Here is a 15,146-nt window from a genome sequence, read left to right as displayed (position 1 = left end):
CAGTCTCCACTCTAATTCATCCCAAAGGTGTTCTATGGGGTTGAGGTCAGGACTCTGTGCAGGACAGTCAAGTTCCTCCACACCAAACTCACTCATCCATGTCTTTATGGACCTTGCTTTGGTCACTGGTGTGCAGTCATGTTGGAACAGGAAGGGGTCATCCCCAAACTGTTCCCACAAAGAGCATGAAATTGTCCAAAATGTCCTGTTATGCTGAAGCATTAAGAGTTCCTTTTACTGGACCTAAGGGGCGGAGCCCAACCCCTGAACTCAATGATGGAGGGGTGTCCCAATACTTTTGACAATATAGTGAATTTTAGGTGAAACCACATAGCAATGTACTGTGATGTCAAAAGGTAGGCGTGGTGACAGATTAATTACTTTATTTTCAGCCCCTTTCTCTTGCCATATGCAATGTCTTTTCCTGTATGCTTAGGAATTGGATCAAACTGAAAATGGACAATGCTAAAGACCTACAAGCATTGGAGAAATGATATTTAGTTAAAACTGTGCGACTGTTAATCTAACGTCTTCTGTAAGAGGAATCGTGAGCAGAAAGTGAAACACGGACACTGCTGAGTGTGAAGTGATGTATATACAGTTAGATCAATACCAAAAATAATAATAATAATAATCATAATAATAATAATAAATACCCAAACGAATCAGGAGACTGAGATTAATTTCATTTTCATCTCGAGGTCATTTTGTGCAGCTCAAAAATCACAAACTGAAGTTTTGTCTTTAAAGGAAGTGGAAGGACAGAAACAGGAACATGTACAGAGTGATTATCAAAAAGTGTGATTTCTGTACAAATCTGTACAAACCAGGCGGAGTGATGCAATATCGAGAGAGACACCTGTCTCGCTCTCTCATCTCTGTCCGCTCGCTCACCTGCAGAGTGTTTCACATAGAAAATATAAATATATCTCAGCGGTAAAAAAATAATCAGGCAAATTCCAGTACAAATAGAATTGACATGTTCTGTGTAAAACCCGACTACGCTAACGAGCATCTCGTCCACGGAAACTTTGGATTGTGACAAAATCCTACAATCAGGATCTGTAAAATAAACCCCATCCCAGTCTTATCTGGATTTGGTATGGCCTTTGGTTTCTGCTCCACCAGCAGTTCAGTGTTCTGAACACCTCAGGAAAGTCCATGTCAGCATAGACGAGAGAGTTTATATCTGTCCTGCATCACAAGTGTTCTATAATCTCAGAAGAGTCCATTATGGCATAGATGGGGGGGAATCCGAGTCTGTCCTGCTTCAGCAAATCAACCACGTGAAGTCGATTTCAGCACGGACAAAGGGTCTCTCCCTGTCCTGCTTCAGCAGTTCAGCTGTCTAACCTCGGAAAAGTCCATTTCAGTTTGGACAGGGGGTCTGGATGTGTCCTGCATCAGCAGTTCAGTTCTCTTTAACCTCAGAAGAGTCCATTTCAGCATGGATGGGCGGGTCTGATTCTGTCCTGCATTTTTTAGAAGGCCGTTCTGCACTTTGGATGTCTTGTTGACGCTTTAGCGATCCGTTCTGTTCACAGCCATTGGAATCGCGGCTTGGGTCGGTTCCATCCGTCTGCAGGTTCTCATGTTTTGCGTCCACGTTGACGGTGTCTGCGTTTGGGACAGAGCCGTGTACACTTAGACCTGCAGCAGAGAGTAATTTTGGTATTAATGCGCTGTAATATTAACATGTTAAAATAAACATAAAAATGTGTTCAACGTTCACCGTTGTGGGCAGAGCCCTCCTCTCGCTCCGATTGGCTGATGGTGGTAGGGGGCGTGGCTGCTCGACTTGATGCTGCACTCTCCGTCTCATCTAATAGTCGATCCATATAATCCCTAAAAAAGGTCCATCAGTGCACGTCTGCTTAAAATCATTTGATATCAAATACTGCTTTATAGCATGGCAAGGCAGGTTCTAATTTTTTTAATCACTATTACTATTAACGACTAAATAACTAATTACTTCTAAAGTAATGGAAATGTGAATGTGATTTTTAGAAAAGAAACAAACAAATCACATAAACAATTACATCATACTAATGTATTCATAGACAGTTGTGACTGGTCACTGAGAGCTGCATCTTCAGTTGAATAAATGTTCCAAAATAAACAAGCGTGGTCAGTAATCAGAGGTCTACATGTGTAGGAAACACATACGTCACTCCCGGATGGAGGTTGTACTTCCTCTTGCCGAGACGTGTTTGCTGAGCGAAGAAGTCGTATCGCTCAGATTTCTTCCACATGTAATAGAATGCCACACACTCCCCCACTGACCGCGTCCTGACCTGAAACACATTACTGCATGGTCATCAGCGTCACCACATGCTGCACTGACAAAACTACATAAACACACCATCTTACCTTGTTAGCTTGGATGAGGTGAAAATCTTTCCCGTAAGCCTTTAGACCCTGTTCAAAATGTCTACATTCCTCCTCCGTCCACACAGACAACTCTTCTGCATAGGAGAAAGCATCATACAAAAGTACAGCCTTAACAGTGCTAACACAGATGCAGGCTAGCGAGTGTTAGCTAAACATTCATTGTAAACAAGTGTTAGCATCATGGTGCAGTTTTCTGGACGCCCTCACCTCGGGCTGCTTTCACGTTAAACCTCAGTCTTCTCAGAGCTTCTTCTGTGTCAAAGTCACACTTTACAAGTTCATAAAGTGCCTACACACACACACACACACACACACACACACACACCGACATTTCCATCTGTATTAATGACACACATCACAGAGAAGATTGTCTGTTCTTTTATTAAGATTCTGTGAGACCTGTTCATTATCTTTGATGTGCGAGCCCTCAGGTATGGCGTCGACTCCGGTCTCCTCCCCGGTGCGTTTACACGCTTCTGTTAGAAACGCCACTACTGTGTGCTCGGGGAGGAACTCTGGGTTCCAAAGCAGCTGATCGTCGTTCTCGTACACTGAACACCATCAGGAGAAAGTTATGTAACATGTAGTTAACGCTGCTAGCATCTCTATGTCAAGGTGATACGTGTATGAGAAGTGTACCTCGCTCGTTCTCTTTATATTTACAGAGTCCTGCTGGAGTTTCAGCCTGATACATAGACCCCACCATGATCTCCTGTTATACACACACACACAAACACACACAGATATTTAATATGATCAGCCTTCACTCACAATACACTACAGAGTAGAAAGGAACATAAAACAGAGGGGGCGTTTACTTTTTTCCAGTCCTCTGAGGGAACATAGTCCTCATCCTCCTCAGACTCCTCATCCACTTCATTATCTGAAAAAAGGCAGGGTTTAAATTAACACCACCTGAATATCATTTATCTCTTTGGGCTGTGTCTGATTTCTGAATACAGTCATGACAGAGTAATGTAGTGTACAGGTGAGCAGTAATGTAGTGTACGGGTGAGCAGTAATGTAGTGTACAGGTGAGCAGTAATGTAGTGTACAGGTGAGCAGTAATGTAGTGTACGGGTGAGCAGTAATGTAGTGTACGGGTGAGCAGTAATGTAGTGTACAGGTGAGCAGTAATGTAGTGTACAGGTGAGCAGTAATGTAGTGTACAGGTGAGCAGTAATGTAGTGTACAGGTGAGCAGTAATGTAGTGTACAGGTGAGCAGTAATGTAGTGTACAGGTGAGCAGTAATGTAGGCTATAGATGTCCAGGTGAACAGTATTGTTAGTGTATATTTTAGTGGTACTGTAGTGAACATGTGAGCAGTATTATATTGGACAGTTGGGCAATACTGAGGTGTACAGGTGTGTATCAGTGTAGTGTACAGTATTATAGGTGAGTATTAGTCTAGCCTCCTACAACCTGGCATCCTCATACGAGGACATCACATTTTTGGTTGTGTGCACCATAATACTTAATTCTTTGTAAATGGAACCTTTTGTACACAAAAAGAAGTGGCTTCATGTTCAAAGATAATATCTGGTTATTATATTTATTGGTTCTTCCTAACCCCAAATAGGTAGAAGAAATCTAAAATGCATGCTCAGGTCTTAGGAGGCTAGAATACAGGTGTATATTAGTGCAGTGTACAGGTGTACGGGTCAGCATTAGTGTACAGGTGTACATTCATGTAGTGTACAGGTGTTTAGGTGAATATTAGTGTACAGGTCAGCATTAATGTAGTGTACAGGTAAATATAAGTGGGGTGTACAGGTGTGCATTGGTGTGGTTTCCAGGTGTACATTAGCACATTGTTTGAGGATAAGAAGAGTACTGACTGTTAAAATATCTGCAGTTCTGAGAGCGGATGAGTTCTTTAGCAGAGAGAGAACGACCTTCACCACCACTCTGACTGTCCACACCCTGAGACACACTCTTCACACACTCGTCCTGGAAATCATTCACACACACACACACACACACACACACACATAACTGATAAGATATTTGAATAATAACATAATATGACACTATACACCCTTATGTACAACACATACAATAAGTAGGTATTATAAAATAAATAAAACTAAACATAGCATACAAAATATCAAATAATACAAATATCAAATATACAAATATAATAATAATATAAATATCAAATATACAAATAAATCTAAACCAAATAATACATAAGAACCTAGAAAATATAAATAAAATTTTAGAAAATAAATGAGCTGTAATGGTGAACAGTAGTGTGGCGTACAGGTGTGTATTAGTGTGGCGTACAGGTGTGTATTAGTGTGGCGTACAGGTGTGTATTAGTGTGGCGTACAGGTGTGTATTAGTGTGGCGTACAGGTGTGTATTAGTGTGGCGTACAGGTGTGTATTAGTGTGGCGTACAGGTGTGTATTAGTGTGGCGTACAGGTGTGTATTAGTGTGGCGTACAGGTGTGTATTAGAGGTGAATATGACATTTAAACTATTTAATATTAATTATAATATTTTACACAGGTGTAAATAAACAAAACAAAAAAACATATGATACACTACCAGTCAAAAGTTTGGACACACCTTTTAATTCAATGTTTTTTGTTTAGGGATTTATTTTCTACATTCTAGAACAATCCTGGAGATTTCAGAACTATGAAATAACACACATGGACTTCAGTAATCCATATGTCATGACAACAAAAACCAGTCAGTTGTTATTTTAAGACACGAAGGTCAGGTGTTCTGGAATAGTTCTTGCAAGAACAGTATCGTCAAGTGCATTTGCAAAACCCATCAAGCACCATGATGAAACTGGCTCACATGAAGACCATCCCAGTAAAGCAAGACCAAAACTGACCTCTGCTGCAGAGGAGAAGTTCATTTAGAGTCACCAGCCTCAGAAATCACCAATTAACAGCACCTCAGATTAGAGGCGTTATGAAGGCTTTACAGAGCGTCAGTAGCAGACATATCTCAATATCAACTGTTCAAAGGACATTAGTGTGGATTTCAGCCGCCTTCAGCATTGTTTTACAATGTAGAAAGAAATAAACATCAGGAAAGAACATGGGATTAGAAGGTGTGTCCAAACTTTTCACTGGGTGTGTATATCAAATAAATCTAAACCAAATAATAGACTAGAACCTTGATTACCTACATATAAAATTATTTTAGAAAATAAATGAGTTAATAAATTATAAGATAATACACTGATAAGAAAAACTCCATCAAGTCTGGAGAAGTTCACCTTGTTCCTTTTGAGCTCCCCAGTACTCCTGCTGCTCTCATCGTTATCTACCTCCTCAACTTCATCATCTTCATCCTCCTCCTCCTCTGCATCCTCTTCCTCCTCCTCTTCCTCATCCTCTTCCTCTGGAGATCCGGAGGCCTCGTACCCGTACAGACTGCGCAGCTCCTGGATCGGCATCTCGCTTTCCTGCTCACAAAAAAACCCAAACATTGTTCACTATACATACTTCTGTATGTTCAGTGAGTGTGTGTGTAGAGTGTGTGTGTGTAGAGTGTGTGTGTGTAGAGTGTGTGTACAGAGTGTGTGTTACCCGTGTGAGCTCCTCTATCTCTGTAGTGAAGGTAGTGTCTCTGGTCAGCTCCTCGTCCTCTCCTGTACGCTCGTCCTCAAACTCATTCACCCTTTCTACTGATGCGTCCAAATCCACACTGTCTGATCCCACGGACACCCCTGTACACACACACACACACACACACACACACACACACACACAAGGGTTTATGTTAATGTGTTTGTTCTAATGCATTATTGTTTCAACAGCAGCAGCTAATTCACATCCTCCTCATAAACGCATTTTTAAAACATTGTTGATGGGGTGAAGATTTCCGTAATGAGAAATGTATGAGTGATGTGAGGAAGGAGTCTCCAGTGTCAGCACTGTGTGACTGGAATGAAACACTTACTGTAACACACACACACACACACACACACACACACACACACACACACACACACACAGTGTTTATTACTTTTCTCTGATCTCCCATTATAATGTATAACTCAGGTTAAAGACGTACCTGGGCTTGAATTCCCCAAGGAGGACTGAAACAGAACAGAAACACAGTGAACGTTAAAATCACAGGAAATGCCTCTTATGACAAGAAACATTTAATAATTTATAGAAATGTACAAGTAAATGAATAGAATGGAATAATTCGAGGCAGAAAGTCCAAAAGGCAAAATACAGAAAATGTACAGATTTCTCAGTTTCTGATTTAATGGACACACAAATAAACTGACAGGAAACTGTGGAGCATTCTCTAAACATAAGAGTACTGCTACCTCAGTACTGAGCTGCCTCAGACTCAGTGCCTCAGTACTGAGCTGCCTCAGACTCAGTGCCTCAGTACTGAGCTGCCTCAGACTCAGTGCCTCAGTACTGAGCTGCCTCAGACTCAGTGCCTCAGTACTGAGCTGCCTCAGACTCAGTGCCTCAGTACTGAGCTGCCTCAGACTCAGTGCCTCAGTACAGAGCTGCCTCAGACTCAGTGCCTCAGTACAGAGCTGCCTCAGACTCAGTGCCTCAGTACAGAGCTGCCTCAGACTCAGTGCCTCAGCACTGAGCTGCCTCAGACTCAGTGCCTCAGCACTGAGCTGCCTCAGACTCAGTGCCTCAGCACTGAGCTGCCTCAGACTCAGTGCCTCAGCACTGAGCTGCCTCAGACTCAGTGCCTCAGCACTGAGCTGCCTCAGACTCAGTGCCTCAGCACTGAGCTGCCTCAGACTCAGTGCCTCAGCACTGAGCTGCCTCAGACTCAGTGCCTCAGCACTGAGCTGCCTCAGACTCAGTGCCTCAGCACTGAGCTGCCTCAGACTCAGTGCCTCAGCACTGAGCTGCCTCAGACTCAGTGCCTCAGCACTGAGCTGCCTCAGACTCAGTGCCTCAGCACTGAGCTGCCTCAGACTCAGTGCCTCAGCACTGAGCTGCCTCAGACTCAGTGCCTCAGCACTGAGCTGCCTCAGACTCAGTGCCTCAGTCTTGCTCATTTAGAGGAACATTCATTTCATTTGAAACTTTTTTAAAAATTAATTTTATTCTACGTTTCTATATTTCTGTAAAGCTGCTTTGAGACAATGTTCACTGTTAAAAGCGTTCTACAAATCATGTTATAAAAGGAGTATGGAGTTGATTCAATTCCACATTTATACACAAAAGAATTTATGCGTTTTAAAAGAAAAAGTTTTGCAAACGAAAAAATGAAATTTGTGAGAAAAAAATAGGTTTTTAGACCCTTTCTTCTGTTCCGTTAACTTCATCTTTTGTGGCCTGGGCCTGCTTACCACGCCCCAAATACCTTGACTCCACCCCCACGTCAAAACAGTGCCAGAAAGTCAAAGACGAAGAAAAAACGGTATCGCAAACGCACATTTCACTGAAACGCAAAATAAAAGCAGCGTCGCAAATTAAATTAAAGTCATTTATATTTTGCAACTCATTATTTTTGTTTTGCAAAATGTATTTTTTCACAAATTTCATTTTTTACTTTGCAAAACTTTATTTTCTTTTGAAACACAAATTCTTTTGTGAATATATGTGGCATTAAATCAACTCCATAAGAATAAAAGAGTAATGTTAGAGTATCAGACTGAGATTAGATTAGAACAGTAATGTTAGAGTATCAGACTGAGATTAGATTAGAACAGTAATGTTAGAGTATCAGACTGAAATTAGATTAGAACAGTAATGTTAGAGTATCAGACTGAGATTAGATTAGAACAGTAATGTTAGAGTATCAGACTGAGATTAGATTAGAACAGTAATGTTAGAGTATCAGACTGAGATTAGAACAGTAATGTTAGAGTATCAGACTGAGATTAGATTAGAACAGTAATGTTAGAGTATCAGACTGAGATTAGAACAGTAATGTTAGAGTATCAGACTGAGATTAGATTAGAACAGTAATGTTAGAGTATCAGACTGAGATTAGATTAGAACAGTAATGTTAGAGTATCAGACTGAGATTAGAACAGTAATGTTAGAGTATCAGACTGAGATTAGATTAGAACAGTAATGTTAGAGTATCAGACTGAGATTAGATTAGAACAGTAATGTTAGAGTATCAGACTGAGATTAGATCAGAACAGTAATGTTAGAGTATCAGACTGAGATTAGATTAGAACAGTAATGTTAGAGTATCAGACTGAGATTAGAACAGTAATGTTAGAATATCAGACTGAGATTAGATTAGAACAGTAATGTTAGAGTATCAGACTGAGATTAGATTAGAACAGTAATGTTAGAGTATCAGACTGAGATTAGAACAGTAATGTTAGAATATCAGACTGAGATTAGATTAGAACAGTAATGTTAGGGTATCAGACAGATTAGAACAGTAATGTTAGAGTATCAGACTGAGATTAGATCAGAACAGTAATGTTAGAGTATCAGACTGAGATTAGATCAGAACAGTAATGTTAGGGTATCAGACAGATTAGAACAGTAATGTTAGAGTATCAGACTGAGATTAGATTAGAACAGTAATGTTAGAGTATCAGACTGAGATTAGATTAGAACAGTAATGTTAGAGTATCAGACAGATTAGATCAGAACAGTAATGTTAGAGTATCAGACTGAGATTAGATTAGAACAGTAATGTTAGAGTATCAGACTGAGATTAGAACAGTAATGTTAGAGTATCAGACTGAAATTAGATTAGAACAGTAATGTTAGACTATCAGACTGAGATTAGAACAGTAATGTTAGAGTATCAGACTGAGATTAGATTAGAACAGTAATGTTAGAGTATCAGACTGAGATTAGATTAGAACAGTAATGCTAGAGTATCAGACTGAGATTAGAACAGTAATGTTAGAGTATCAGACTGAGATTAGATTAGAACAGTAATGTTAGAGTATCAGACTGAGATTAGAACAGAAATGTTAGAGTATCAGACTGAGATTAGATTAGAACAGTAATGTTAGAGTATCAGACTGAGATTAGAACAGTAATGTTAGAGTATCAGACTGAGATTAGAACAGTAATGTTAGAGTATCAGACTGAGATTAGATTAGAACAGTAATGTTAGAGTATCAGACTGAGATTAGATTAGAACAGTAATGTTAGAGTATCAGACTGAGATTAGATTAGAACAGTAATGTTAGAGTATCAGACTGAGATTAGAACAGTAATGTTAGAGTATCAGACTGAAATTAGATTAGAACAGTAATGTTAGAGTATCAGACTGAGATTAGAACAGTAATGTTAGAGTATCAGACTGAGATTAGATTAGAACAGTAATGTTAGAGTATCAGACTGAGATTAGATTAGAACAGTAATGTTAGAGTATCAGACTGAAATTAGATTAGAACAGTAATGTTAGAGTATCAGACTGAAATTAGATTAGAACAGTAATGTTAGAGTATCAGACTGAGATTAGATTAGAACAGTAATGTTAGAGTATCAGACTGAGATTAGATTAGAACAGTAATGTTAGAGTATCAGACTGAGATTAGATTAGAACAGTAATGTTAGAGTATCAGACTGAGATTAGATTAGAACAGTAATGTTAGAGTATCAGACTGAGATTAGATCAGAACAGTAATGTTAGGGTATCAGACAGATTAGAACAGTAATGTTAGAGTATCAGACTGAAATTAGATTAGAACAGTAATGTTAGACTATCAGACTGAGATTAGAACAGTAATGTTAGAGTATCAGACTGAGATTAGATTAGAACAGTAATGTTAGAGTATCAGACTGAGATTAGATTAGAACAGTAATGCTAGAGTATCAGACTGAGATTAGAACAGTAATGTTAGAGTATCAGACTGAGATTAGATTAGAACAGTAATGTTAGAGTATCAGACTGAGATTAGAACAGTAATGTTAGAGTATCAGACTGAGATTAGATTAGAACAGTAATGTTAGAGTATCAGACTGAGATTAGAACAGTAATGTTAGAGTATCAGACTGAGATTAGATTAGAACAGTAATGTTAGAGTATCAGACTGAGATTAGATTAGAACAGTAATGTTAGAGTATCAGACTGAGATTAGATTAGAACAGTAATGTTAGAGTATCAGACTGAGATTAGATTAGAACAGTAATGTTAGAGTATCAGACTGAGATTAGAACAGTAATGTTAGAGTATCAGACTGAAATTAGATTAGAACAGTAATGTTAGAGTATCAGACTGAGATTAGAACAGTAATGTTAGAGTATCAGACTGAGATTAGATTAGAACAGTAATGTTAGAGTATCAGACTGAGATTAGATTAGAACAGTAATGTTAGAGTATCAGACTGAGATTAGATTAGAACAGTAATGTTAGAGTATCAGACTGAGATTAGAACAGTAATGTTAGAGTATCAGACTGAGATTAGATTAGAACAGTAATGTTAGAGTATCAGACTGAGATTAGAACAGTAATGTTAGAGTATCAGACTGAGATTAGAACAGTAATGTTAGAGTATCAGACTGAGATTAGATTAGAACAGTAATGTTAGAGTATCAGACAGATTAGATCAGAACAGTAATGTTAGAGTATCAGACTGAGATTAGATTAGAACAGTAATGTTAGAGTATCAGACTGAGATTAGAACAGTAATGTTAGAGTATCAGACTGAGATTAGATTAGAACAGTAATGTTAGAGTATCAGACTGAGATTAGATTAGAACAGTAATGTTAGAGTATCAGACTGAGATTAGATTAGAACAGTAATGTTAGAGTATCAGACTGAGATTAGATGTTAGAGTATCACAGTAAAGTTATAAAAGTAAGATCAGATTATGGTAAAGTAATAAGTTTAAGTGTACTTGGACATGAAATCTCTGGATTTGGATTTTAATGACACTAGGTGTGTGTGTGTGTGTGTGTGTGTACGTGACCACTAAACTTCCTCCAACACACACACACACACACACACACACACACACACACACACACACACACACACACATTATTATTATTATTATTATTATTATTATTCCGGAGATAATTCCCTGGAGACTCTGAGGAGATATTTAGGTTTTTTCCCGCGCCTGAAGTTTTTTACCTCAGTTCTGTCTCCACACAGAGAGTTAGCCTGGTTGCTAACCCTGCTAGCACTGAGCACTCATTATCCAGCAGCATCCCTCCACAACTAGAGCTTTAATAACCACACCGCTTCTTCCTCAGTAAAACACCGGCTTCTTAAATAAAGCCCAGAGTGCAGCACCGTGTCAGGAGTTAACCCGGGATCATTTAACCCTGAACCCGGGATCATTTAATCCTGAACCCGGGCTAACAGCGCGAGCTGGCTAATAAGTTTACAGGATGAAAATAGTGAAAATCCAACAAGTTTTAATAACTAAAATCGATCATAATTATACAGCGCTGAGGAAAAAAATCCAAATATTATGTTTTTAAAATTCAGATTTCTCTGTGCAGAGATTAACACAACTAAAACACGGGCTTTTTTGTTTGTTTTTGTTTTTAAGAGGAAAAAATCATTTAGAATTTCCTTTCTTACCTCCGCCATATTGGCTCTTCTGAAGAGTTCCCGGCGGTCCCCGGATGTGCCCGCGCATGCGCAGTGTCTCCCAGTATCACTGATGTAAATAAATAAATAAATAAATAAAACGTTTTTCTAAATGTTTGTGAATGAACGAAAGTGAACAGTTTTGTAAAAACGTCTAATATGAACCCTCAAATGATCGTGGAGCAGAGTTTGATCATAAAAAGAATGAAATGTAAGATGGATTTGGATTCATTCATCTAAATTATTTTTAATTGTCCTGTTTAATTGTGTAATGATTGTTTTTATAATGTATTGTCTCTCTGTGTTATCGATAAACAAGGCATTTACAGACACTTTAGAACAATATAAACAATTATATACAAATAGACAAAGGTCTTAGAGGACAAGTCACACCCATATAAAGACAGGCAAATATCTCAGTGTTTAGTGTTTATTGAACAAACCATAACACACATGAATATGGTGCTCTCCAGAATCATTTACAAAAAATATTGTCTAAAATAAATATTACATACAAAACACTTTTTTTTCACATCACAGTTTACAACAGATCTTTTTTTTATCTTACAAATATTTTTTCATTTTCTTCCTGGTATTGCTTTTAACCATGTCCTGATTTATACATGTCCTGTGACATCCTGAAAAATCCATTTTTATCTGTTTCTTTGGGAAAAAGAACCTTTAAAGGATGGAAGGAAATGTGTCAGGAATCGGACCCATGAGCACAGTTCACCCTCCACAAACACACACTTTACTTTATTTATAGTTGTCGAGTTAAATGGCACTTTCGTAACAACAAGCTGTTTGGAAGCTCGGTAAGATTGACTCACATCCATCCATTTCTTAAATAATAACATTTATTCATCCTGTAGAACATTCTTGTTCTTTATGATCTCCAGCCATCTCCAGACTGTGGCAGTTTATATTCCAGTTCTATTTTAATATTTTTTGTTCATGTTAACAGCCCATTCCACTTAGGTCACTGATTCGGTCTATTTTAAAGCCAAAGCAGTTCTTTCGAGTGTCTCTTCTACTCGATGCTCTTCTCCTCCACAGAATGGACCAGATCTTCTTCTTCACACTCATATCCAACTCTGTTCTGTTTGTCACCAGGAGTTCTGAATTATTCCCTGCTGCAGTCGTATTCATTACCTCCTAAACACACACACACACACACACAGAGAGAGAGAGAGAGAGAGAGAGAGAGAGTGTGTGTTCATTACTGTCTACTGTAGTAATGCATCAAATCTGAAATAACAAGTGATTTGAACACTTTTAAGCACGTGCTGTTCTGTGTGCGGCCACCAGATGTCGCTGCAGTTTAAATTCTGCTGACTTTTGGGAGATAAAATAGTTATTTGTTTTACAACAAAAATCTTTAGCACCATCACGACGAACACCGAACGTTTCAGCAGCGGAACAACGGAAATCCAACTATATGTATTCATTTAATCCATTATACTGCCAAAAGTATTGGGACACCCCTCCAAATCATTGAGTTCAGGTGTTGTGTTTCAGGAGTTGGACTTAAGAAAGGAACTCTTAATGCTTCAGCTTCATACCAAGACATTTTGGACAATTTCCAAAAATTGGAAACAGTTTGGGGATGACCCCTTCCTGTTCCAACATGACTGCACACCAGTGACCAAAGCAAGGTCCATAAAGACATGGATGAGTGAGTTTGGTGTGGAGGAACTTGACTGTCCTGCACAGAGTCCTGACCTCAACCCCATAGAACACCTTTGGGATGAATTAGAGTGGAGAGTAGAGAGGATGGGGAATTCAGATACTTTAACTTGACTTTGACTTTATCAATCAAATATTTCTGCTAATTTCAGGTATTTGTATAAATTTAAAAAAAAATGCTTGGTAAAAGTAGTGTACATTTTTGTAAAAAAAAGTAAATAAATAAATAAATAAATAAATATAATAATAATAATAAAAAAGAAAGAAAGAATGCAAGAAATTATGAACATGCAAACTGTAGAATTTATGCATACAAATGATTTACATGTACAGTAATAAGTCTGATTTCTTATCACTACAGTACTCTGTTAGATAGGATGAGTTTGTAAAAGTTACACAGTCATTATCTAATAAGAGTGACAGGTGTCCCTGAAGCCCCTGTTTTCATTTTGTTTTTTTGCATTTTTGTGTGGATGAAGATATATCTGCAAAAACTCACTATTTTCGTAGGACTGCGCTTGTCTACATACTACAAATATTTCAAGTAAACTACAAATATGTGTATATGCCCAGGTGAAGCCTGAAGATGCAAGGGTAGAAATTCAATTTTGATTAAGCTCATTTAGGACATGCCATAGTTTGAAGGTGTTGAGATTATTTTATGTCAGAAAAGCATAACGTAGCTCTCAGTCTCATCCTGTCCGATCGGGTACCTAGAGAAGCCCTTAAACACTTCACAATCAAATAAACAAACAAAATCAGTAGAGATAATCACCATGAGTTGGAGAGATGTTAGCGGTTTGGCACCGGACTTCAGAAAGACGCTGATCATCAGGACCCCGTACACCAGTGTGTAGGATATGATAGCCATCACCTGCTCCTCAGAAGGTCTGGAGTGACTGGCCTGATTTACACTCAGATTTATAACCCAGCTATAACCATGATGTCAGCACCATCAAGTACCCTCCTTATCTCCTGATGATCAGGTGACACTCATGAAGTGTGTCAGTCGTGGTGTAGAGTATTACAGCATTTATAAGAGTTTCATAAGAGCATAAGCATCTCATAAGAGTTTAGAACTTTTAAGGATTATTCAGTTGTTCTTCTGGGACAAACAATTAAATGAACCTTACAGTTCAGTGTTTTCCTGTCAGAAATGGTTACAAGGACAATAATTATTCAAAACTAAGAACACTTAATTATTCAAATAACCCTGAAAGGACCCTTAAAGAACGGGTATAGAACAGTAACCATGAACCGTTCCATCAGAGCGGGTCTAGGAGCCAATGGCAGGAAGTTAAAATGACCATAAATACCTATAAAAACACCGTCCTCTAGAATGGTATTTGCACATGCTTCTCCGGCAGACAAGGTGAACACATACAGTGTGAACTATCAGGAGCAGGCATGTGGGGAGTGTCAGAGTGCCTTCATCATCATCTGAGCATAATAAGACAAGACAAGACAAGATAAGACAAGATAAGATATTACTGTGAGGAAGACTTCCAGGAGAGTGAACCCCAGGAAGGCAGCAGGACCAGATGCCATCTCAGATCAGGTCCAAAGAGTCTGCTCGGACCAGTGTT

General features: G+C 38.6%; 1 protein-coding gene across 2 annotated transcripts; it reads right to left on the bottom strand.

The window, feature by feature from the left end:
• Positions 1–669: 669 nt before the first annotated feature.
• On the bottom strand, positions 670–11,931 carry mier1b (mesoderm induction early response 1b, transcriptional regulator). Of its 2 annotated transcripts, XM_058395867.1 has the most exons (13): positions 11,866–11,931; positions 6,432–6,456; positions 5,945–6,084; positions 5,632–5,820; positions 4,231–4,342; positions 3,210–3,274; positions 3,031–3,103; positions 2,791–2,942; positions 2,599–2,680; positions 2,371–2,465; positions 2,167–2,294; positions 1,733–1,845; positions 670–1,650 (listed from the first exon to the last, which is right to left on the bottom strand). In XM_058395867.1, exons 1-13 carry the CDS (start codon positions 11,872–11,874, stop codon positions 1,412–1,414), a joined length of 1,422 nt encoding a protein of 473 aa, XP_058251850.1. In that variant the 5' UTR covers positions 11,875–11,931; the 3' UTR covers positions 670–1,411. The 2 variants fall into 2 exon arrangements, with proteins under 2 accessions (XP_058251850.1, XP_058251851.1); XM_058395868.1 differs by lacking the exon at positions 11,866–11,931 and having other exon boundaries at positions 6,433–6,454.
• Positions 11,932–15,146: the final 3,215 nt, after the last annotated feature.

The sequence above is a fragment of the Hemibagrus wyckioides genome, linkage group LG07 (assembly GCF_019097595.1).
Source record: "Hemibagrus wyckioides isolate EC202008001 linkage group LG07, SWU_Hwy_1.0, whole genome shotgun sequence".
NCBI lineage: Eukaryota > Metazoa > Chordata > Actinopteri > Siluriformes > Bagridae > Hemibagrus > Hemibagrus wyckioides.
The sequence above is the reverse complement of the archived record's forward strand: the minus strand, read 5'-3'. Positions and strand labels throughout refer to the sequence as shown.